The sequence below is a fragment of the Opisthocomus hoazin genome, chromosome 12 (assembly GCF_030867145.1).
Source record: "Opisthocomus hoazin isolate bOpiHoa1 chromosome 12, bOpiHoa1.hap1, whole genome shotgun sequence".
Lineage (NCBI taxonomy): Eukaryota > Metazoa > Chordata > Aves > Opisthocomiformes > Opisthocomidae > Opisthocomus > Opisthocomus hoazin.
In genome coordinates this window covers 5,986,660-6,011,930 of record NC_134425.1, presented here as the reverse complement: position 1 = coordinate 6,011,930, position 25,271 = coordinate 5,986,660, and the positions used below count along the sequence as shown (strand labels likewise).

At 36.9% G+C, this 25,271-nt stretch overlaps 2 protein-coding genes across 7 annotated transcripts in view; both read left to right on the top strand.

The window, feature by feature from the left end:
- The window catches only part of GPATCH1 (G-patch domain containing 1), a 15,265-nt gene extending 6,074 nt beyond the window's left edge, over nt 1-9,191 (top strand). Inside the window, exons 10-20 of one of the 6 annotated variants that reach the window (XM_075433917.1) lie at nt 146-350; nt 977-1,264; nt 2,875-3,053; nt 3,333-3,460; nt 3,736-3,869; nt 4,196-4,365; nt 5,056-5,260; nt 6,309-6,419; nt 6,866-6,990; nt 7,509-7,654; nt 8,891-9,191. In XM_075433917.1, coding sequence (XP_075290032.1) covers nt 146-350; nt 977-1,264; nt 2,875-3,053; nt 3,333-3,460; nt 3,736-3,869; nt 4,196-4,365; nt 5,056-5,260; nt 6,309-6,419; nt 6,866-6,990; nt 7,509-7,654; nt 8,891-8,912 — 1,713 coding nt within the window. In that variant the 3' untranslated portion in view covers nt 8,913-9,191. Of the gene's footprint in view, nt 1-145; nt 351-976; nt 1,265-2,871; nt 3,054-3,332; nt 3,461-3,735; nt 3,870-4,195; nt 4,366-5,055; nt 5,261-6,308; nt 6,420-6,859; nt 6,991-7,508; nt 7,655-8,890 lie in introns of those variants that run through there. The other 5 variants (XM_075433915.1, XM_075433918.1, XM_075433916.1 and 2 more) reach the window with 5 other exon arrangements.
- Nucleotides 9,089-25,271, top strand: WDR88 (WD repeat domain 88). The gene is given in 12 exon segments (XM_075433417.1): nt 9,089-9,101; nt 9,762-9,880; nt 10,505-10,615; nt 13,892-13,977; nt 15,816-15,879; nt 16,376-16,514; nt 16,666-16,795; nt 19,292-19,476; nt 20,845-20,927; nt 23,151-23,219; nt 23,604-23,696; nt 25,134-25,271. Coding segments are annotated over 12 exon segments (1,230 nt in total).

Here is a 25,271-nt window from a genome sequence, read left to right as displayed (position 1 = left end):
GTAGCTTGTGATATCTTTTTCTACTGCTAAGATGTAAACTGAGGAATTTTTACGTTGAGGTGATTTTTTCTGAAACATATCTATAATTGTTAAATACAAAGTTGTATTTCTTGTATTGGATTGGTTTTATTGTCCCCTCACCAAGATTTATCCACCACCTGACCTGCCACGAAATTACAGACCAGTGCATTACTTTCGACCTGTGATAGCAGCTGGGAATGAAAACTGCCATTTACGGAAGGCATTAGAGGAATCGACTGGAAAAATTGAGAGTGATATGACACGACAAAGCAGGCACGCTTTGGATGCGTCTCAGAGGAGGGAACGACTAGGAGAGACTAGTCTAAAAGGTATTGATATATGTGACTGCACCTTTGCTTGTGTTTTAGGTTCCCTGTTTGTTTATATAACAGTAAGAATTTGGCCTAGCCTTGAACATTATTTTCTAATGTAAAAACATTAAATCTAGTTGGATTAGCTAGAATATCTTGTCATTGTTCAGTTTCATCTCAACAGATGAATTGTTGACGTATCTGCCTGTATTTTCATTTGCTAATTTATTTTAAAGAAGAAAAGTTTGTGTGGGATTGTGTTTTGTTGTGGGTTTTTTTTTAAATTTTTTTTTTGGTGGCCTTATGAACTTGGAATATAGTTGGCTGTGAGGACTTTTTTTTCCCTGTGAAAATGAGGTTTCACTGAAAAACATGCAAATTCACTAAAAAGATAATTTGTAAATGTGATTCGCATTTGTATCTACAATAGTAAAGTTTACAAAGTAATATATATGTGGTAAATTACATAAAAGATGCAATAGTGTCCAATTTTTTATCTGCCATCTCTGCCATTATTGATGCTTAAGAGCATTTTCTCTGAATGTATATGCATAGTGGTAGGCTTTTTTCCTCCACTAAAGTGGAAGAAATAGTTGTGTAATTTTTCATTTCTGTTTATGTCTTACTGCTTTTTTTGGTTTTAGGTCCAGCTCCTTCTGTTTTGGAATATCTGTCTGAGAAAGATAGAGAAAGACTCAAAGAAGTGAAACAAGCATCTGAACAACAAATGAAAGCAAAAATGTTGCCTCAGCAGTCACGAAAGAGCAGATTCCAGCCAGTCTCCCCAGATGATGCTTCTCACAAATGGCAAATGTTGTTGGGGGGACAGTTAGCAGATGCTGGTTCTAGTGACTTCAAACCATTTGCAAGAAATCCAGAAAAACAAAAAAGATATGAAAGTTTTGTGAAAAGTCTTAAACAAGGAGAAAAAGGTAGCTGAAGAGACTAATCATGACATTTTAATTTTTCTCTGAAAAAATATTACTTTTTAATATTAATTTTTTAATATTAATTTTTTGGTGGGGGTTTTGTTTTGTTTTTTTTCTTTTTTTCTCCCTTTTTCGTCCTGTTGCATTTCATGTTCCTATGAGTTCTCTTCCTGAATTCCACAGCATTTCTTCCTCCACTTCTTTTAAGGGCTAATATCCAGAGAAATTTTTAATTATATTTGATTGTGTTGACTTCATGAAAACTGCTCAGTGATTTTAAGTGTCAGCAAGATGTGATTTTAGGCATTACATTTCATACCTTTTTGCTGTAGCAGAAGTGAACTTCTCCAGGATGTTCTACTTAATTGCCTGTATTTCTGGGTTTTCTGTCTTTCATTTGGCAAAGTAGGCTTAAGCTTTGGCCAATACCATGAACTGTGCATGGAACAAGCATTTTCATTTAGTTTTTTTCTGTTTGAGGAATAAAACTGACAGGTCTGATAGAGGCAGAAAGATTATGGGGTCACAGCAGTTTTTTGCCTTTTCTCACACAAGACAGGAAGAACCAAAAGAAAACCCATACCCTGCATTTGCAGAGGAGATAAGGACCATAAAGTGAATGAGGTAGTTCACACTTATCAAAGCTTATATTACATGTCCTTTGGATTTTCAAACTGCCACTGTCAGTTATATTCTTCACAGAAAAATTTGTGGCTGTAAAATCATAGCATACTTGTGGAGCTCTTACTCAAAACCAAAGAAACCCAACCCCTTTCATCTGCTCTTTCCATGCTGTGTCAGGTAGAAAACCTGGTTTTGTTATTTTAGGATTTTTTTAAATAATACTTTTCACTATGTGAAAAAAATATGTTCTGGTGAGTAGCCTCTTCTGGTTACTGCATTAGGACAGACTACTTGAGCTTTGAACCCATAGTTACTCAGGACTGGGGTTTTCCCTGTGTAAAATTGAGCATCCTCTTATGACTGTGAAGTGCCTCCTTAGCCATAATGATGAAAATGCAGAAATATTTCAATACCTTGAATGATTAAGATTTTGTTTGTAAGAGTGTCTTTGCTTGGCTGGTGTTATTTCCTGTTCCTTCTGGGAGCAAATGTGCTGTGACCTTGGGTCACAGGGTCTCTATTATTTACAAAAACCTGTGTCCAAATTCTGTATTTATCAGTGGGCACTTTGTGTACCAGAAACCCCCCCAGAGTTACCAAAGACTGGCCAGGCTTACTCACTGGATAACTAAAACACAGAAAAAAATCTGTTATTTGATAAAGCTTTGGATTATACTATTTGTTTTAAACACCTGTTAAATACCTTAAGGACATTTTTGAACATTCCTTAGCGGGCAATCAGTAAGGAGTCAGCATTACCAGTAATACAACCTGTGTTGTATTTGGCAAATGCTATAATTCTTGCTATCTTGAAAAATTACCTCTGCTTACGAAGGAATAGCATAGTTGAGTTTAATACTATCCTTAAATCAAACACTCATTAAATATTTGCAAGGATGATTGCTTATTATCTTATTTTTTGCTTGAAAAGTGTCAGACCTAAATAAGATGTAATTTCAGCTACGCATTTCTCTCTTATCTTGTAGTAGAAGCTTTGGAGCACTATTTAGACCCGAATATGACAGAATGGGAGCAAGGAAGAGAACAAGAGGAGTTCTTCCGTGCAGCCATGTTCTACAGATCCTCAAACTCAACACTGTCATCCAGGTTTACCCGGGCCAAATATGAAGATGATGTTGACAAAGTCGAAGTGCCTCGGGACCAAGAGGTATATGCTGTTTACAGCTTTTAGTGCATTGGAGCTGCAGTTGCTGCCTTAAGCCTGACTTTCAAAATTCTTTTTCTTTAAAACTCTTTCATGGATGTCAATGTTTTGTTGCCCTTCTGTTTAGCAAACTTTTGAAAACACTCACTGCATATAAAGCAGTGATTTGTTAAACTGCACTTAAATATTTATGTTTCTGTCATGTTCCTAGTCTTACAACAATAATAGTCAATTTAATAAGCTGTTACTTATTTAGCAGCTATAAATGTTTGACTTTTTCAGAATGATATTGATGATAAGGAAAGTGCTGTGAAGATGAAGATGTTTGGCAAACTCACAAGAGACAAGTTTGAATGGCATCCTGAAAAGCTGTTGTGTAAAAGATTTAATGTTCCTGATCCGTATCCTGAGTAAGATGATTGATACTGATATTTCTGACACTTTTTGAAAATTCCGAGTTTTTCATATGCTTGTGGAAAATCTGGCTTGACATTTTCTTTCCGTGTCATAATAGATGTAATATAGAACTGCCTAGTGTTTTTACTTGCCTCATTAAACATGGTGACCTCTGACAAAATAGTATGCATTTTAAGGACTACTGTAGGCATTTCGACTTGTTGTAGATAACTTGAGCCCTTTTCTGTGTTGAAAACAATAATCAGCAAACACGTTTATTGCCCTCTAGGTCTTCCATTGTTGGGTTACCGAAAGTGAAACGAGACAAGTATTCTGTGTTTAATTTCTTAACTCTACCTGAGCCCACCACATCTGGAACTCAAGCAACAAATGAAAAAATCCAACAGAATAACAGTCTCAACAGTAAGTTTATTAATTTATTCATTTAGCTATAAATGAGATAATAGTGTAGAAAAAGTGTATCTGTCTTGGAGAACGTACTTACCCGTGGTGGTTTTTTTAATTAAAAAAAACCCAAAGAAATTGAAAACAAATTCAGTGACTTAAAAACTGAAGTCAGTGCTATTATGCTGATTTCTTCCACCTGGAAGACCTTTATAGGTCAGACATTCATTAGAAGGATTTAAAAAATGCCAAACTTTACTGATGAAGCAGAGTACTTGTAAGTAGGCCATGAAATGCAGGATAATTTGGCATGCAACTGATTGGAATGTTTGGGACTTTTTTAGAACCAAAGAAACCTTCAAGATGGGATGTGTCAGATGAAAAGAAGGAGAAGAAAGATTCTATCAGTGAATTCATTAGTCTTGCTAGATCAAAAGTTGATGTTCAGCAGCAACCACCAGTGCCAGCAACAGAAGCATGTGGAACTGTGCCAAGTGAAACTCTTACCACTGAGGTAAGTTTACAACGTTGTTTGAACTTAAAGGAGAATAGCTGTAAACCTTCACAACCCTGAAATAACATTGGGTAATGTATGAATTGGTTTAATACAGATTAGTCTGCAAAAGAGCCAACTCAGGAAAAGCAAAGACTCAAGAGATTGTACTTTGAAGAATTTTGAGGTTATAACTCTGAGATGTAAAACATTTACAGCATGTATGACTATACTTGAAGTAGCAGCCTAAGAGAGGATAAAATGTAGCTCAGCAGTCTGGGAGTTAAATTCAGTCCCTTACACTTTTTACTCCCTTTGCTCACAGGCACGAAATATGGTTTTTTTTCTGCTTTGAATGGAGGAGGGTTCATACTGTGGGGAGAAAGCTGATGTCTTCCTTTTGCTTAAATTTAGTAGTGTATGACTGAAGTTTGCATTAACGAATTAGAATTTACAGTATCTTGGGATCTGTTTTTAACTGTCTGTGCAGCACAAATGGCACTACCCTTTACAGGACATTGACTTAGTTTAGCAGCATTTCAGAGTTTCACTGTTTTGGACTAGCAGTTCCTAAGACTGTATTTCAGAGGTATTGTGATACTTTGAGTGTTTTGTAAATACATGTCATTGGCATGTTTGAAGTCATTACTTACCAAAGAGAGATAGTTTATTTTGTTTTTAAATATGGTTTGTTATGATGCTGTTTTGCAGGTACCTAATGAAGACGAGGATCCGGAAGAAGAAAGCAGACCATCTATGGACTTATTTAAGGCCATCTTTGTGAGTTCCTCGGAAGAAAAATCGTCTTCGTCTGAAGAAGAGAGTGATGAAGAACAGCAGCCAACTACTTCAGTAATAGATGCAGAGACCACCAAGCAAGTTGATCTACCAGACAGTTCTTCATCTAATGTTCAAGGCAGTACTTAATGGATATTCATTTTTATAAATATCTCGTTAAAGCTTAATTTATGGATCAAATACTCCAGGACTGCTAGGACAGTGCTATTCTCTTGTGCAGATCGTCTAACATTGGTGGAGCTGGGCGTGTAGAAAATGTGAATAATACAGCACTGAAGGCCTTGCATGTTACAGTGTTGTTTACATTGCCACGTGTCTTGCGTAGATTTCACAAGCAAACTGCCCTGTGGAATATGCTTGTTAAACAGTGAGAGGGAACAAAACATCTAATGTTAGGGCATACTTCACAGAGAAATATAGGGAAACTTTTATACCTATGATAAATTGTAAGATTGATAAATTACGACTCTCTCATGGTGCATATTTGAGAAATTCAGAAATAAATAGCTTGCATTTCTTTGATAATTAAATTCACTCTCTAAATACTGACACGTTGAAATCATTTTATGAAGACATCAAAAAGTTACATTTTATTTGTATTCTAGTTATAAAAGTTGCCAGAATACTTCCACAAGAGAGGGAGAAGACCAATCTTTTACTCTTCTTCTTAGTAAAATTTAGTAAGTGAGCTGTTCAAAGTTCACATATTTTCAGGTTGTCAAATTAACAAAATGTACAATGTACTCAGCTTGCAATGGAAATACTTTGTCCACTTACTTTCACAGCTGGTTCTGTTAACATCTAACTTTTAGTGTTTATTAACTTTATAAATCTTGTGGAATCTTTTATTCATTCTAATGGAAAAGCAGTGTTGTGTTACTAAATGAAAGCAAACACATGCACTGATACTAATTTAATTGGTAATTGTATGGTGTAAAATATCAATTTTGATATAAATTAAAAAAAAAAAGCCCAACCAAACAACAGTATGTTGATGTGTTTCAGAATGTCAGCTATCCAGCTGGCCAGAACAGTCCACAGGATGCTGATCAGTTTGCTTTTTTAGAGGTTTTTAGAAAGCCTCCTTTAACTTTCTTCAGCGCTTCTTGGAAGAAGTGTTACCTTATTTTCCTTTCAAATAAAGAAGTTTTTGTTTTTTTTCGTAGATAGTGTGGCTGCTACAACTCATCCTGGTGTTTCTTTGTTGCCTGCTTCAAAGCAGGAACTGGATGCAACAGAGGAATTCGGACCAAAGCTGCCTCCAGCTTTTTCTTCTGGTAGGTTCTGTAGACTTCTGTTGTGTAAATTCTGCACATTGAAGTTGTATTTAAGATAACAATATTTCTCTTTAAAAAACATTAGTGGGTAGGTACTTTACCTCTTAAATGCTTGTTTTATGTCAAACTGACATCAACAAATGCTTTGTTACCATGCTGTGATCCACTAGCACAAACCTATTTGTCTGTGTACGAATTTTGTTGCAGCTTTATAGAGGCAATGATAAAAAATTGTTATGAAAATACTGAACCAGCCTTGCAATTTCTTTTAATAACAGATTGCAAAGGCACTTAATTACAGTAGGAAGGTGGCAGTTATGTTTTAGACATTTCCATTTGAAAGCTTAATTTTTTTTTTAAACTATCCTAATAGATTAATATAGAATTTAATACGAAATTTTTTTTTTCTTTTTTTCCCCTGCTTCTGCATTTGCTTTGAGCTTTAGGTCCTACTTGGAAACAAGAACAAGAGGTGTCAGCAAGTTTTCCTGAGCCTAGCAGAAAAGAAAACCATAGAAAGAACAGAGAGAAACACAAGACTAAGAGAGAACACAAACACAAAAAGGAAAAGGTATTGAATTTAAATAAACAGATTGTTGATTCTTTGATCTGCCAGTCCAAACTTTTTATTATTTATGCTAGGTTGTAGAAAATAGATATACTGGTACTAGAACTTAAGCAGATAAGTTTCTTTGGTGTCTTGAAACCTGAACTTTGGAACAGAAAGTTATCGAGCTAGGGTGCTGCTTTTTCCATATTTAGACTGTGACTACAGATACAGTATTGTGGGTGGTTTAATGTTGTATGCTGAAGACGTCAGGTATATTCTAAGAATAGCATACAATTCATGGCTTGTATAGAAATAATAATAACGAAATTTCTATTTGGGGGAGGAGGTGAGCTCTAGGGATGAAATGGGTGATTTTAGTATATATTTTTTTAGCTCGGTCTGAGCTGTGGAAAGGAGTCATTGTTAAGTGTTTTGTTTCAATTAAGCTTGGAGTCTGCACTGAAATCAACTTTTTGCTGCTGTTGCCTTTCAGAAAAACTCCAGTTTTTCACAATGAAATATTTATCTTCTTTTTACAGAAAAAGAAACATAAGAAACAGAAAAACAAAGGAAAACACAAGAATAAAAAATCAGAAAAAGACAGCAGCTCGGACACTGCAGATAGCAGTGACAGCCTTAGTGATATAGATACCACAGGCTTGTCACCCAAAGAACTTTTAAGAAGGTAAACAGAAAGCTTACCTAACACTTGCAAATGTTGCAGTGGATAACCATAAACCTCAATATATGAGTTGTCATTCTGGTGAACCTATTTGCAGCAAATACGGATCAGCTGGTCTCTTTATGAATATACAATACTGCTCAGTTTTTTAATAAAGAGAGGAAGGACTGCAGATATTAGGGATTGTAAGCTAGAGGGTCATTGATTTTAGGGTAGAAGCCTCTTAAGGTAAAGGGCACTAAATACAAAGCTTTGCTAGTTAATGGAGGTTGCAGTTTTAGTTAATGGAAGTTGCAGTTAAAGATGACTTATTTTTCAGAAGGTATTTGGAATGGGAATTAAAAGTTGAAGAAGTGCAGGTGGTGATTCATATTTCCGTTACCTTGTCTATTTCTGTTTACTTGGAGACACTGGAAGTCACACTGATTTAGAATGTTTGGAGTCTGCTTCTGTTTGTTGATAATTAGTGAAAGATCCAATTCAAATAGCTCCATTGTGTGGCATTGATGCTTAAGATAATTCTGTGCTTGAGCAAGGAGCAGTGAAGCAAGCAGAACAATGCTTGAGTCACATATGTGTCTGCTAAATTTAGACTGTACTGTTACAGTTTTATAAACTAGAGAGTTGAACATAGTGCGAACAGACAAGTGAAAATCGAAAAAGAACCATTTGCAATTTCATTTCGCTCACACACTTAAAGTACAAGCAAAAGTAACTGTCTCTACAGATCATAGTCAACTTTAAGTGCATCCCATGTGGAACAGTTACTGCGTTGGTTTCTGTTTAGTGTCTCTTATTAGCTGGAGGAGTGGTCTCAACATATGTTTTGAAATACCACATCCAGCTGGCCTAATGCCAGAATAGTTGGGGTCTGCATTGTTGGTGGAATGGACATGTACCAGTGGAGAGGCTGGCGTTCCAAAGGACTCTGCCTTCTATTCCTCTGGAATTGAGCCTCAGTTATGTATTGGTGTTCTCTTATTAAAAAACCAAACTACTTTTTATTTCTAAATAGCTAAAATATGTATTTATGCATTTTGCACAAAATATTTAGACTTCTTTGTACGAGTTATTTTGGAAGCCTTTGCATTTGCATGTCTTTCTTTACATCACTGAGAAAATGTTTTTGACTCGCATAACTCCTCTCTCAAACTAAGAAACTGCTCAAGTACTTAAATGTTTTTAATGTTGCATGTTATTCTTCAGCCTGACCTCCTTCTTTTTCTTTCCCCCTTTTAGATTAAAACAACTTCAGTATTGAAGAGGTAGCTTGCTTTCTTCAGTGCTGTGTGACTTTCGATCTCAAATGTTTGATCTCCTCCGTGATGGTAGATCAATCATCTATACTTCAAAGCGCTGTAGATAACTGTATTCATATTAAATTTGTTTGACAGTAAATGTGCATATGTTTGTTTCGTGATTCTTCGTATGTTCAACATGTATGGATTATGTAACGTGGAAAAGACTCCTTTCTGGGCAGCATAATCTGAAATACTGCAGGCTCTGTTTTAATTAACATGAAACAAGGTATTTTAATAAACTGAAGTATTAAAAATCATTTTTGTATGGTCAGTCATCTCCTAGGACCTCTGAAATGTTGGAGAGTAAATTTCAGTCTGAATTAAGTTAGGAAGTTAAAAAACTAAAGCAATGAAAAAATTATACTGAGTGGAAGTATTTTTAATGACTCTGATGCAGAATTCCAGCTCGCAGTTCTGCGGCTCCTGGCTGTGCTGGGAGCTGGTTTTACATCTCCAGACTGGACACCGTAGCAGACCGTAGCAGATCTAAACCAGTAAAAGGTCTCTTTGGCAAAAATTACTAAGGCTAATGTACTAAGGGATGAGGCCTGTAATTATAACCTGCCTTATTTTATGTCATGAAAACACAGCTTGGCGACAGCTCGTGTTGTGGGCCAGCGGGCTGACAGACGCTGCAGCTCTCGGTGCCAGCGGCGGACGGGAGCGCGAGCCGCGCCTCGAGCCGGACCCCGCCACGTGCCTCGCGCGGTGGCTGCTGGGAGCTCGTCCCCTGCGGCGCTCCAGGGCCGTTGGCGGGAGCAGCAGCGCCCCCGCCCTCGGAGCGAGCCCCGCCCCCGGCGCCGCCTGAGGTAGCGCGCGGGGCAGCGTGGCGGCGGGAAGCAGCCGCGGGGAGGCCGCGGCCCTGGGGCCGCTGCCGGACCCTTCCCCGGCCGAGGAGCGCTGGGGCAACCGTCAGCCGGCGGCGCAGGTAGGGAGCGCTGGGGCGGGCCGGGCTCCGTGCCCGCGGGCAGTCGGGGGCTGAAGAAAGCTGAGGGTTGGGAAGTTCTCCGTTGGTTTACCTGTGGTTAATGCTGGTGGCTGCTGGGTTTTTGTTAGCTGTGTTCACGCAGACGCATGCTGGACAATCACGAGCCAACTCCTGAACGACTGAAGAAAAGGCTTTTCAAAATACCGTTCACAAATTTGTAATGGTCTCGGCTAAAACATGCGGCCTAAGCGCTTGATGTGCTGCTTTTGATGGGCCAGAACCAAGGAAACAAGTGTTTTTTGAAAGCCTTGAGACTTCATGAGATTTAAAGATAAATATTATTTTTCATGAGAGGAAGAAGAATAGGGAAACAAAACCAAAACAAACCTAATTCCCCCCCAGAAAAATGAAAATAACATCCACATCCATCAGCCTTTCTTTCTCAACCAGATCTGGTAAACCTGCTCCAAGATCGTGCCGGGGAGAGGATGTGAACCCTTCTCAGAGAAGTGTAACCTCACATACTCTGCTCTGGTTCTTGATGTCCTACTCCCCCTCGTGGGCTGAGCCGTCAAAAATAATTTCAAGGAAAAACATTCGAAACTTTGCTCTGTTCCTTTACAGATGCAATTTAAAATTCTGAGAGGACACAGTGACACTGTGAGCTCCTGCCATTTCTGCTTTGAAGACACCAAAATACTTTCATGCTCTTGTGACAGAACAGTGAAGCTCTGGGTATTTCTGAACACAACAACAATTTAAAAAAAATCTTGAAATCAAACAAGGAATGTTATACAGGCAAGACTGACTGGATAATCAAGGAGCCTTCTGAAGATGTTTTACTGAAGTTTAAAAATAGCAACTGTAAATGTTTTTGCAGTCACAGATAAACAGTAAAACTCCTATTTCATACTTTGAACGTGTTCTTTGATGTTAAAGGGTGACCCTTGTAAGCATATGTAGCATACACTGAAGCAGAGCTTTAGCTTATTAATATTTTAGAACTGTAAGCTGATAGATGAAGCTTGCTCTTTTTTTTTTCCTGAAAGTTCTTTTTTCAGACTTGTTTGTGTATATGGCTGTTGGTGGAGGAGAAGTGTAAGTTAGGGCTTACACAGTTGTTGTCAGCATGACCGTGGTGTTTTCATACTAGTTGTTTGCTTTTTCCTTTTATTTAAATTTTGATTTGCAGCCCTTATTTTCTTGCTTCTCCAAGTTTTGCATAGTTAGCTGGGCTTTCCCTTAAATTCCAGCCACCCTGGGGAGGGCAGTGGCGAGATCTGAACTGGAGAAGTGTACAGATTCTGGGTGATGAAATCTAAATTTAGTCTAAAAGATAGCTTGGAGACATAGTTAGGTGAGCCCTTGAATATTATGCCAGCAAATGACAATGTGGCTGTGCTAAATAGATTGCAGGTATTGAGATCTGGCAAGTATTAAACAGTCATGACTCGATTCAGGAATCAGTAATGAGTTATAGTAATGCCTTGATATGATACGAATACAGATGATATAATTTTATAAAGGATCTAAAGTGTTGACTTCTTACAAGTGCAGTACTAGGTTTCTACCGTAATCCAAACCTTTTGTCAAATGTTCTGAAAAAAACCCAATAACCCCAAAAGTGTAAAAAGCCCAGGTTAGCACTGTTTCAGGTTAGCACCATTATGTTATCCAAGAGCTGAGGATGGCTAGATCCAAGAAACCAGGAAGTCTAGAATGAAGTCCTGTCTGCTAGTGATCGGTTCCAAAGTAAATAAACATGTGGAGATCTTAAGCAAATATTGTAGATAGGAGAAATAACAGTAAGTATCTCAGCGTGTTAGTCATGACATTTACAGTTTAATAACTGTCAGAATGACAGTTCCAAACTTTCATACAATCACAGAATCACAGAATGGTAGGGGCTGGAAGGGACCTCTGTGGGTCATCTAGTCCAACCCCCCTGCCGAAGCAGGGTCACCCAGAGCAGGCTGCACAGGACCTTGTCCAGGCGCGTCTTGGATATCTCCAGAGAAGGAGACTCCACCACCTCCCTGGGCAGCCTGGGCCAGGGCTCCGTCACCCTCAGAGTGAAGAAGTTCTTCCTCATGTTCAGATGGAACTTCCTCTGCTTCAGTTTGTGCCCATTGCCCCTTGTTCTGTCGCTGGGCACCACTGAAAAGAGTTTGGCCCCATCCTCCTGACACCCACCCTTCAGATATTTGCAAGCATATATTAGGTCCCCTAATATATATTAGGTCCCCTAATATATCTTCCTGCTTTGTCTGAACTCAGAACTGGGACTTGTATATTTCTGTCTTTAGTGAAATGCTATTCATCTGTCTTACATGTAAGTAAACTGAAATCAAGACCCGAAAATAAGATACTCCATTAATTTTTTTGAGCAGAGTAGATCCATGAATGTTCTTTCTGCTGGAAAGGCTATAATGTGCCACTTGCCTAAAGTGTGGAAGGATTAACCTGTCTAAGAAATTTTATAATTTTTATTCAAGAAAGATTTATTAAACACTTGTTGATCGATGCTTATTTTTCAGAATTTATCTAAAAGTATTTGCCTGAGTGCTGGAAACATTCTCATAGTCATGTATAGGCAAGATTATTTTGATTTATTTTGATAAGATTAATTTTGTCTGGACAAGCCTGATTTCCTCCTCTGCAGGAACACCTGAAGCAATTAGAATTCAGGAGACTACAGAGGACTTGGTAGCGGGGGCTAGGCCAGCCTTGATAATTCCATTTTGCAAACAAAAATCTAATTGAAATAATTGGGTTAATCATGGAAATACAAGGTTATTTACCTAGATGAAGGTACAATGACTGATCCTGTGATACTTTGATCTGTGAGTTACTCTGCATGTCAGCCGTCCCCCTGTTTTTTCTTTTGTTTTGGTGTTTACAGTCAGACACCGTGATCCATTTACAAAACTTGATTCATATTTTTATTTGTATTATTAAAAAACTTCAAGGCTTTACTCATGGGTTAGGACTGCACTATGCTTTGGACATTATACACGTATGCAAAAAGATAGTCCCTTCCTGAAATCACTTAAAACTCTCTGTGTAACAGACTTAGATAGAAGATGATGGGGAAATAAAACGACCTCAGGTTGTGCCAGGGGAGGTTTAGATTGGATGTTAGGAAATTCCTTCACCAAAAGGGTTGGCAAGCATTGGAACAGGCTGCCCAGGGAAGTGGTTGAGTCACCATCCCTGGAGGTATTTAAAAGACATGTAGATGTGGCATTTAGGGACATGGTTTAGCGATGCACCTGGCAGTGCTAGGTTAACAGTTGGACTTCATGATCTTGAAGGTCTTTTCCAACCTAAAAGATTCTATGATTCTGTGATAGATGAACCAGTAATGCAGTATGGGTCATCATCTCAGCACTTCAGCAAGCTGTTTATCGCTGTTCTAGGAATCACAAACCAGACATGGAAGTGGGATTTTGTATTACGAGAGACATTTCCAGTTAGTTATAGGTGACTCCTTGAAAACATGAAGGACAGCAAAGGGGTACTCACAAATTTCGAAAACATAATAACTCGCTGACAAAGGCTGGCATCAAAGGTAGGGCAGAAGGGAGGTGATCGCTGGGGATAAATCACAAAAAGCTTTGTATTTGAAGACAAGAGGCTTATGTTTGTGACAGAACGAGGAATCAATGAAGGAACATGACTGACATAATACAGACAGTAAAGGGAAATGTGTAGAAGAGCATTGCACCTGGGTACAAGCAGGGGAGACTGCATTTGTGAAGAAAATGATGGTGCAATAATTAATAGAGGGATGGGCAGGCCTGGAGAATGTGGGTTTTAAAGTCTGGGTGTGGTAGATGAAGAACTCTGTTTCAGACAGTCTTGAAAGAATAGAGAGTCAGATTGTAAGAGTAACTAAAGACTAACTTTACTGATTTCACAAGTTTTGTTTTCCCTTATTTTGTGATGCTTTGTGGTTTTTTACAATTTAGCAAAGCACTTCCTAATGAAATTCATTTGGATTTATTCAAGGATGTTGAGAAAGGTTTTCCTATTCAAGTTTTTGAAGAACACTCTGCCCCAATTTCTGAGTGCAACTTGACTCCTGATGGCAGAAGGTGACCATTTTCTATCTTAAATTATTAAATAAAAAAGTGGAGTTTTTTGTGCTTTCAGGGTTCAATTTCAGTGCATGTGGAAACAATATGGAATTTAGAACAAATAATTTACTTTTTCAGTCGTTCCTATGGTTTCTGAACTTGTACTGCGTCAGTCAAACTTATTTTGCTTACTTTTGTGCTCCATGAGAAGTCATTCAGTTATAACTTTGTCTTGACATCTCTCTTCATACACTCCTCCTACTTCTTTCCATCCTTGCACTTCTATTTATGCTGTCTGTATTCTGCTAGCAGACGGTTTACTGCCAGACTGCTTCATCCACATGCACTACTATAAATCTCACCTTGTTCTCACCTGCAGTTTGTACAGGAGCTCTTAAATCTTTTCAGTTTTGCATATGATGTCTGCTGAATTAAACAAGAAACTTTTTATTGTCTTAAGTGCATGTTGGAATAGTCTGATAGAGTATGGCCTCTTTTAGGGCAAAAGACTGGCCTAAATACTGTTCCTGAGTTATACAGGGCTGGAAGTCTATCTTTGTGATGTGTTCTGAAAGGAGTGTATAAATATGTATCACTTGTATAGAAGAACAACATTGAATTAGACAAGGTTCAGGGGTTCATCTGTCAGTGAGATTTATACCTTCATAAAAGTTCTGTCTGTATTGTTTATTAATATTCTATAGCCTTTCCATTAAGCCTGTCTTGTCAATTAAAGAAGAAATGCATCTTAATCCAGTGTCAATCTGTGGGCATAATAATTAAAACAATTGCAGCGTATATTAACATGCAGCTAAGTAGGTCATGCAGTGCCTTCAGCGGTACTATTTCTGGCATATTTTATCATTAAGTCATAGTTTAAATCAATTTTTATCAAACTGTAGAGTTGACTAGTTTTTTGATCACTGAATAGTACACATGCTACACTGGCTACTGCAATTCTGTATATTTGTGAAAACTGCTAAACAGCAAGTATAATGCCGTTGTGTATGGCCCTGGAAACAACTTTCCAATCAAAAATGCTACCAGTTCATAAACTTCATGTGATCTTTTGCATTATGTGTTTCCATTTAGGATCAGAGATTGTGTTGGTTGCAGGAAGTATATGGCTACAGAGAAAATAAAAAGTTTTTAATAATATAATTGTATTTTTAGTTGTTAGAATATTAATGCAGTGAGTTTCTTAGGCAAAGAATGCACAAAAGTGACAGTTTATGAACTTTATCAAAATAAAAAGCCACAATGGTACTAAAAATATTTGCCACATCCGGTGACGTTCAATGCAAGTATTACTTCAGATGTCTGGGGGAATGTCTTAGTAAAACTGTGTGAGGGAAAAATTTTCTACCTCCCATTTCATGGAAACCTGCCAGGTTTAGTAAACTTTATTGAATAGCTTTGTTGTCTAATGTGGTTTTTGTGTTTGTGCAGAGCAACGTTTGTGGTAGAGGGTTACCCAGCAACATAACCACTGAAAATCAAAAAACCCTACTGACAAGAACACTTCACATTCATTAAAAAAGACATCATAATGGCTTTAAAATTATTCTAGTGATAGAAATGACTAAATATATTGTAGTGGATGCAGTGAAATTGAGTTGACTGCTTGCACTGAAAATTACATGAAGGACATTTTTATTAGTTTCTATCTGAAATATAAATAAACCTTTTTTTCAACTAAGCTATGCAATATTTTTTGCTGTAGCCTTTAAAAATCTGTTTTAAATTAGTGGGTGTGAGGATATAAGATCATTGTCAGAATTAAATGTTGTCATTCATGTTTTAAATACTTTCTTTTAAGTGAAAACATTGATTGCTGTTTTCATTAACATTTTTAGAGTGGTATCATCATTATATGATAACACTGTCAAGGCTTGGGATGTGGAAACAGGAAAAATGCTTGTATGTATCCTTTTGAATGCATCTTGCAGAAGGTACAGCTGTAAAATTCAGATTTATTGCTTTGTTATTGATAAGAAAACAAAACATTCTTTGTTAGCACAATACAGTATAGATAGGGTAGGTAGGCAGGCTTGATTTTTAGTCCTAGTTTTGGTACTGGTAATTGCTTGGTCTTGTGTAAGTCTCTTGATGAACATGTCTTGGTTATTTCAGATACAAATAGGTATGATAATAATAACAACCTGTCTCTCAAGATGCATTTAAGATTGATTAAATTAACATTTTAGGATTTGAACATGGTAGCCATGTCTAATTTTAAGTTTATTGCTAATGCAAAAATAGATAAATTGGGTATAAATACATCTATCAGCTTTCACCAAAACAAAGTAGTATCAGAAGCCTCCTTTCCGAATCTGCTTACAGGTTATACAAAGTCTGCTGTAAAACACTCTCTAACTCTCAGGCATGTTTCTAAAACCTTTTATTTTCTCTTTAGTGGGCAGTAGAACATGAAGGCATTGTAACTTCGTGTAATATTTCTTGTGATGGTAGATACGTGGTATCTGGTTCAGACAAGGAAAATACCATACATGTTTTTGATGCAGTAAGTGCAACAGTAGTGGCACATATCCAAGGTAAGACTTAACACATCTTGTTTATGCAGCCCTTGATTTTTTTTTTTGTAACCAAAAAAAAAGTAGGAAATTATTCATTTCAAATATCCTTACTTGAGAAAGGCACAAGAAACTTACCTGTAAGACATTGAACCCAGATGTTTTTCTACAGGTTGTCACAAAAGTACAATCACAAGGTGTTGTTTTGACGCTGATAATTGAAGAATGACTTCAGTATCATACGATAAGACCATAAAGCTATGGGATATGATAACACGATCCCCCTCAACTGCAATTAATGAGTAAGAAATAATACTGTAGTTAATTATGCATGGCATTATTTGCGTCTTTTACCAGTGAAATCTGTGCTAAGATCTGTGCTAGAGAAAATGAACAATAATTGCTGAACTAAATAAAGTAATACACAAACCGAGGGCATATATAGAAAGTGTGGATAAAATGGTCTACTCAAGCTTCCTGCTGTAAGTAATTGAAAAATTGTATTTTGATGACTGTAAGCATTTCTAGTGCTATTTTTTTAGAGCTTCTAGGTTCTTGGGTATCTATAATGGCAGAAGATAGCACATGCAATATGGTACTGCAGAGTGAACTTCTCGTTCTAATTTCTTCTAATTAGGAAAAATGCATAATCATTGATGAATGAGGAGATAAAATTATTTTGAATAGTGAAGTCTTTAAAAACATTATGGAGTGAAGCAAAAATAATACAGAGGAAAAGGAGAAAATATATCTAGATGTTGGGAATTGATAATTAATTGTGAGTTCTTACAGTATATTTTGTGATAATTGAGCTTTGCACTGCAACTAGGTCACCTTAGCCCTTCATAAAATTCACGGGCCTCAGAGCAACCACAGGGTGATCTGAAGTGCTCCTAATGAGCTCCAGTGAAGACCTCACAGACTTCAGAACAATCTGTTCTGTTGCCTCACTATGTTGATCATTGGAAATGTTTTCCTAAGGTGGACTGTTTCGGCTGCAGCTTAAGTTCACATTATCCACTTCAGACATGGAGATCATGTCTGAAGGTTGTTCCCTTGTTTTATTCTACATTTTTGTATATATCCAAGAACTTCTGTTATATCTGCTGAGTCTTAGTAGAGTAAACCATCCTTATTCATTTAATTACTATTTCCTGTTTTACTGATCATTCATGTTGTTGATCTCTGAGATCATTACAACTGGCCCACATTTTTCTTGAATTATATGGCCCCATAATGTAAACAGTATTCCCTCTAAATGGGAAAAAATAGAAATTAATTATTATTACATGCCTCTCTGTGGATGTGCCTCTGTTCATACATCCTGGTGTTAGATTTGCTCTTTTTTTGACAGCATGATAGTGAAGAGGAGTCAATATTTGTTGCATCCTTTTTTTTCAGAACTGTGATGTAGTCTGTTGTTCCCACCCCTTATCTGTGCAGTTGATTATTTGTATGTTGCTACAGAATGTTGGACTTCACAAAATTGACCTAATCGGGCAGCACACGTATTAGATAATTGATTAAACACTGTAAGACTCCTGCAAACTGCAGTGATGACAGCATTGTTTCCAGTAGAGGCTGTTATAACCCTTTTATTTTCTTGATAATTTCTTCAATTTGTGAAGATAATTTTGAATTTTAATCTTTTCTCTTGTATAGCTGCAGACCCTCTTTGGCTTCATTTCATATCTGTACTCTTTATCTCGTTATCTACATTGTTAATGGAGGTATGAAATAAGACTGGATTCAGGACAGGTGCTGTGGACCCCAGCTCAATATGTACTTTCATTTTCACAGTGAACCAATTATGGCCACTCTCTGAGTACAGAGATTGTTTTTCCAGATATTGTTCTTTATGTGCTTTTGGAGAAGATCGTGCCCACTGCCAGAAGCCTTGCTCAGTATGATCTCCTGAGCCTTAACATGCTAAACTCTTAGATCTCTCACTGAAGTCAGAAATAAAGTAAAAATGTCAGTTTAGGATATTGTTGTTATTTAAAGAAGGAAGTATGCAACAGTAGAGATGTCAGTTCAACCGGTAAAAATATCAGTGGCTTTAAATAAACTCAACCAATTTAGCTTTGAATTCTTAAAACAATAATCAGAGAGTCTGCCTTTAAACACTGTAATAAAATTGTCCTTGAGGGATTAGGAATTACTTAGGATCGGAAATTCAATCTGGAACATTGTGATGTTTCTTTTAAATTGCAGTGGCTACAGCATTGCTTCCTGTAAGAGATGCTCATAATCCTTTCACTGCTGTAGATTTCAGGAAGCACTAGAGTCCTCACCCAGTTCTGGAGCATCCACATTTCTTTTCTGATGGATATCGCTTCCAAAATTAGACTTTAATTTAGAATTGTTTAATCTTTTTCTTCTAAATGTTGGAGTTGAAATTTCCATGTAGAGATAGATGCATGCTATCTATTTAATGAAAAATGGGTGGCTTTTTTGGTAACTTGCTTTTAGTAAAATGTGGTGGTGTTTTAGCTGCTGCACAGTTTCTTGTTAAGCTATGTTCAACAAAAAAAATCAGCTGGTCACTTGTCACTTAACAGTTAGGGTTCAATCCTGCAAAATGACCTAATCCAGTAAGGGATTTAAACCCCTGCTGGCTGTGGGGTTGTAAGCAGCTCCAGAGATTTTACAAAACTATTCATATGGTTAAAATTCAGAATATGCTTATGGTGCTTTACTGGATAGAGACAGGGTGCTCAGTGTTGCAGGGGGCTCTTTGAGAGACTTGCAATGGTTACAGAAGCTCACTCTTGCTATGTTTTTCATCTGTATTTCAGGGCACACAGCAATGCTATCTCAGACTGCTGCTTTACCTCTGATGGTCATTACTTGTGCACAGCATCCTGGGACAAAAGCTTAAAAATATGGGACATGAAGACAAGAGAATTTTGGTGTCATGAACCTGTTTCCTTGAACCAAGGACATGAGGGTTCTGTTAGTTCCTGCCTCTTTAGCCAAGATGGTGAGTTATCTTAATACTAGTGTGTGGTGTATCTCAATACCTATGTATAGGACATCTGAGATGAACCATGAGTGACCACTCTAATCATGTAGGTAGTTGACTCATAATTTCCAAGATAACATGTTTAATTATGAGAAAATGCTGTCCATGTAAATAAGTAAATTGAAGTTGATGGCCTGTGTTCTGCCTTAACCAGGCAACTGGAACACTCGCTTGACTGATAACACCCATTAAGAGGTGTAATAAAAAGATCATAATGGAGTAAAAGGACAGTGATATGTTAAAAGATTAACTTAGCACTTGTGGATATTCTCCTAACATTAGTTGAAAAAACATGTTCAGTAAGTACTGTACTGATTTGTAATAATTAGGAAAGTATGTATGTCTTTGTTGGTACCCCAAACATAACGTTACTTCACAGCCCAAACAACATATACTAGTAATGTACTTCTGCAAAACTTCACGGGTGTTCTTGGCTACACTGATGGAGCACATAACTAGCATGTTCAAAACAGATTTATTTATGAGTTGCAGAAAGACAATTTGGCACCTGGAATTTCATGTCTGCTTGATGCTCGGATGAATAGGAGAACAGGGGGAAGAAACTGACTCAGTTTACCTATATCTGAGGGGAGGTAGCAGGGAGCTATTTCTTAACTGCCCTGGTTCCATTACTTTCACTAGATCATAGACAACTCCTAGTCCCTCCATAACATGAAATTAGTGTTACTGCAAACTGCTACTGCGACGAAACAGCTTTTCTTCTCTTCACTGGGATGGACTAATACGAGTTTCTGTACGTTGTCATCTAATTGGCTGTTTCCTTTTGCAACTTCTTACCTGAATACTTCAGTAAAGATGACTGACAGCAAGTTAATCTGCAGTCATACCGAAACAGTGCCTTCTGAGTCAGACAAATAAATAAGTAGCAGCTCTCTGAGGAAAAATGTGCCTGTGGCTTGAAGACATGCAAATGCAGATAGGCCTATGAATACTGGAATGTGAAAGCATGCTTTCTACACTAAACTCGACTTTTTTTGTTTTATTCACCGTTGTCCTAACAATTCTGCAAGTATTCTCTATAATTTTTAAACAAGATATCTCCTTAATTTTCTAAGTCAACAAAACGTTTGTCTGTGTTTTTTTCCACTCAGTTGTGTTTGCTAAATATATGCATTAATATTTACAAAATTAAGAACATTAACAACAAGTAGCCAAAAGAAACTTCTTATGTCTTTTTAAGGCACAACTAATAGCTCATCACTTAAATTTTTTGATAAAGTCTGACTCACTGTTAGAAGGAGTTTCTTTTATTAGTCTGTATGACAAAGCAACGGTAAAATACAGTATTCTGATTTTATATTTCAGCATCACTTGCTGTGTCTGGCGGCTATGACAAAACTGTAGCTATATGGGATACAGACACAGCCTGTAAAAAGCTAAGCTTAAAGGTACTGATCTCTTATTTGGTCACTAATTTGATGAGAAGGTGTAAAATATATTGCTAGTTTAAAAGCATTGTATGTTTCATTACCTGACAAATTCCTGTGCCCATTCTTTTTAGATACAGGCAGGAATATATTCTGGATTTGTGTGATTTAATTTCCTAGAACGGTATATTCTAATACAATTAGCTACAAAGATATTACTTGTGTCAAGTCAGTTGTTAATAGGCTATTACATTTCTCTTTTCTTTGAACAAGCTCATTTAAGGATTATATTGAATGGAGTTATACCTATGTTTTAGGAGAGAGTTTCTTCTGGCAAGTAACAGGAGCCTGGGTAGTGCATATGTTAATTTTGAAATGCCATACTCTTGTGTATCTATATGTTTACTTGCTTATGTCCACAGAAAACAATACATTAAAAGGCACGCATTCAAAAAAATGTAAATAGTGGTGTTGAGGTGGTCAAGCTTAGCTCAGTCCCTAGGTTACATGGTTTACTTTACTGCTTATGGTGGTGGGGATGTGGTCCACCATGTTACAGTACTTCTTAGGATGGACAGTTCTGTTAATGAGGTAGCTGTCCAATATTGAGTTATCCCTGCTTAGAGGTAGGCCTTCTCTTTTCTTCCCAAATACTGCCCAAAATTTGAGGCGGTAAGTAATACCTGCATAAAACGAAAAGGAAGTTCAACTTTCATTAGGGTTTTTTTTGTGTCATCATGACTTTATTTTTTGCAAGCATACTGTATTGTGTTACGATACCTTTCATTCATTTCTTATTTTAGTGGAAACAATCCACAAGACTTGAACTAATCATCAGGTATGTGGGTTAAGGAAAAAGATTAACAGTATTCATAAAGCTGTGTGCATGCATTTTGCAAATATTAATTTCACGGAAGTCAAGCAATGTCAGAGTTCAGGTTTGCAACCTTGGCTCTTTCCTGTCTTATGAAAATGTGACTAATGGAGTTTGTTTTTTTTTTTTTTTTTTAACTTACTGCTTACACTACTCAAGGCTTAGTTAAAACACTCCTGAGCAAACCCACCTGGAAGATCTCAGAAAAGACCATTTTCCTTCAAAACATTGTGCTTAAAAACAGTTTTCAACTGCTGTAACATTCAAGATGGCATCTTCATATAGGAGAGCTCTTAAGCCTCATGCCCGTACCTTAAATGTAAGATTACCTACCCTCCGGAATTGGAACTGTACTGATTAAACCTTTTGAGCAGTAATGGTACACATTCTCCACCAGCATCGGTGCTTTACATAATACAGCTACTGCAAATTTCCCGCTTCACTGCAATCACTGTAACTAACTCAGTTTCCCATAAAAAAGAAGGTATCTGTTTAAATGCTAATGTCTTTGTAACTATGGAGTATTCCAGCTTAGTATCTGTGCCTTGATATCATTATATTCTGGGCTCATAACTAAATTTACAAACCTGTTTTAAAGATTCTGCTATAAACCCCACATTTTATTTTTGCATGTTTGACAACTACTCTGTGCTGGAAGAATGTGTGTTCATCTTTTTATTGTATTTCTCAGGTGTGGTGTTTGTGTATCAAAATGACACCATGCCTTCCTAAACTCTAGGAATTTTATCTGTTAACACCATTCATGTTTTAATAACCTCCCTAGCTGGAGTAAGTGATCCCTTTTAGATTTTAACCTGTTTCTATTGCTTATGCTGACTCAATGCTGTTAACCTCAAATGCTGCTGTTGTTGGAACAAGGATATCCGATACAGCTGCTTGACTTGCCCAGCTTTCAGAACTGGTTTCCTTCCCTTAAAACGGAGGGAAGCTGCTGTCTGTTCCCACAGCTCTTCCCTCCACTATCACATGATAAACAACCTCAAGATTTTTTTTAGGTAATGAGTATTAGAAGTCAACTCTCTCTTTACAATTCCTTATTAAACTGTTTTAAAAGCAGAAAAGACCTGTCCTTAAATGGAGCTTAAACCTGTAAATGTGTAGCTGTCACTCTTCTGTGTGCTACAACTGGTGGTCTGGTTACCAGATACCATAACAGCCGCTGTTTTCACGTGTCTGTAGGGAAGTATGAACTTCATAGCAAGATTTTTTGTTGATTGGACATGAGGCAGCCTAGATGGGAATTTTCTCACTGCATTTCAAAATGGATTTGTGGTACAGATAGGTTTTTTTATTATAATAATAAAGGGTTTTTTTTCCTTGTGTTTTAGTTAAATTTTGCTTTACTTTAGGGTCATTGGGACTGGGTGACAGATGTTGCGATTAGCAAAAACAAGACATGGATTCTTTCAGCCTCAAAGGTAATCACTAATTCGTGATGTGGTTTCAGGAGCTAACTTAGAAATGGATGTGAAGAATTCGTCCCTAGTTTTCAGCTTTTTTTGGATGAAATTTGACAATGGTGAAGTTGTGCATAAAAGTGCTAAGTTGTAATCAGTATTTACTTCAAGTAATTAGAGAAAATCTTTAAAAGAATTTGACAAGTATGTTTATTTTTTGTTATTTTAAAATGTGCAGGCAGTTTTAAGATTGCTAAAGGTTGTTTCCAAAGACATGATATTTAAATGTGAGAGAGTTTAGCTTTCATACTGAGAGGGTTCATCTGATGAGATGAGATTTCATCCTTATGGATCACTCTTTTGGTAAAATGCAAATACATCAAAATAATTACATCTTTTTCTCAGGATTCTACTTTGAGATTGTGGAATATTGAAAAGATGGATCATATTCCTTCAGTAATAGATAGCAGAAAAGCAAGAGGCTCAAAAATTGCTCAGGTTGTATCACTTTGTTTTTTTAACCACACCTCATACTTTATTCAGAAATAAATTCTGGATGTTAAAGGAAAGCTGTCAGATTTTTAGGCTGAAAACACAAATTGATTGTGTTTGTTCTCTATTTGCAAAGATTGTAAAATCCTTTTTCGAGAGTGGGGTGTAGTAGTAACAGACCTTTTTAACACTGATTTTGGTAAGGGCACCAGTTTTCATATACAGGTGCATTTTTGTTTTTAGAAAATAGACTCACATATGTGTAGTTTCAAAAACAAACATATTTTGGTTTTCTACCCCTGATGTTTCTGCAGAGTAATTGGCTGCTCATATATGAGTATTACTAAACCAAGGCAGGTAATATTCATGTGCTCCTGGACATAAATCAGCTTATATGAATTCTGAGGAGTGTCTTTTTAAAGTTGAGACTGTATGTATTCTGACTTCTAAAACATGAATCATAAATAGAAGCTAGGAAAGAAGAACATTAGCAAGCTTGATGCTATTGAAACGTGCTTTTTATTACAGTCCCTCAATTGGTTTTGGTAGTGGATTTGCAAGATCTTGTGTATTTTTCTCCTTGTCAATAACCATTAAGTGAAACTGCCTGAAAAAGAACTAACTTTTTAATTAATTCTCTAATATTTTTATAAGACTTTTTGCTGAATAGCAGGTATTCAAAAGCAGTGTACAGCTTTTTAAGCTTTTAAATAAGTTTCATAAATATGCCAGCAGTGAAAATGTGTACATTCCTGAAAGTATCAATTAACAAAAATTTGAGAATATGGTTAAAATTGGTGCAGGAAAATATTTTTTGGTGCATTTTAGCAACACTTAAAGCATACCAAACAGTCAGAAAAATGTCTTAAATTTTTTGTAAATAGTTTCACAAGTAGTGAACTGGGAATCAATGTTATGTTCACTCTCACAGAATGGATTAAACTTCATGATCATGTGTGTAGTCAGCAGAAAAACTTCTTTGTACTGACTACAGTGGGTTAGTATTTCATCTAAAATTGTTATGTATGAACTTTCCTTTATTTTTTTATCTTTCTTTCTACATTTCTCCTTTAGTCAGATAATGGTCAAGTAAAAAAAAAGTAAATTTAAAAAGCCCCAAACCACCTAGCGATTATCACCAAGACAGAACAGCTAAAAACTGGATACTCATCAAACCACCCAAGAAGTAAAGTAGGATACTGTATTAGTTGAAAAAAATAAAATCAGAGTTTTTTTCAGGGAAAAAAACTCCAAACTGTTCATCACAGGGATGAATTTTGAGCAGCACTATCTGTGTTTTCGACAGCTATACGCACTTAGTGCATCTCAGAAATCAGGCCTAGATACATGTGTGTGTATAGATCTGTACCTTCGTGAGTGAAATAATGCACTTCTGTCATGGGTGATTAACTGAAATGCCATTTTTTGTTATATTTACACCAGTGTGAAGAGTGTGAGAAACATTTCTTATGCCTGCAGTGTAGTGACTCTGAAATGATATCCAAGGGTATGTTCTGTCATCTGTCTTCTCCAGTGAGAAAAATTTTGCCATTGCCACCTTCTGTTTCTCCTGATCTTTAA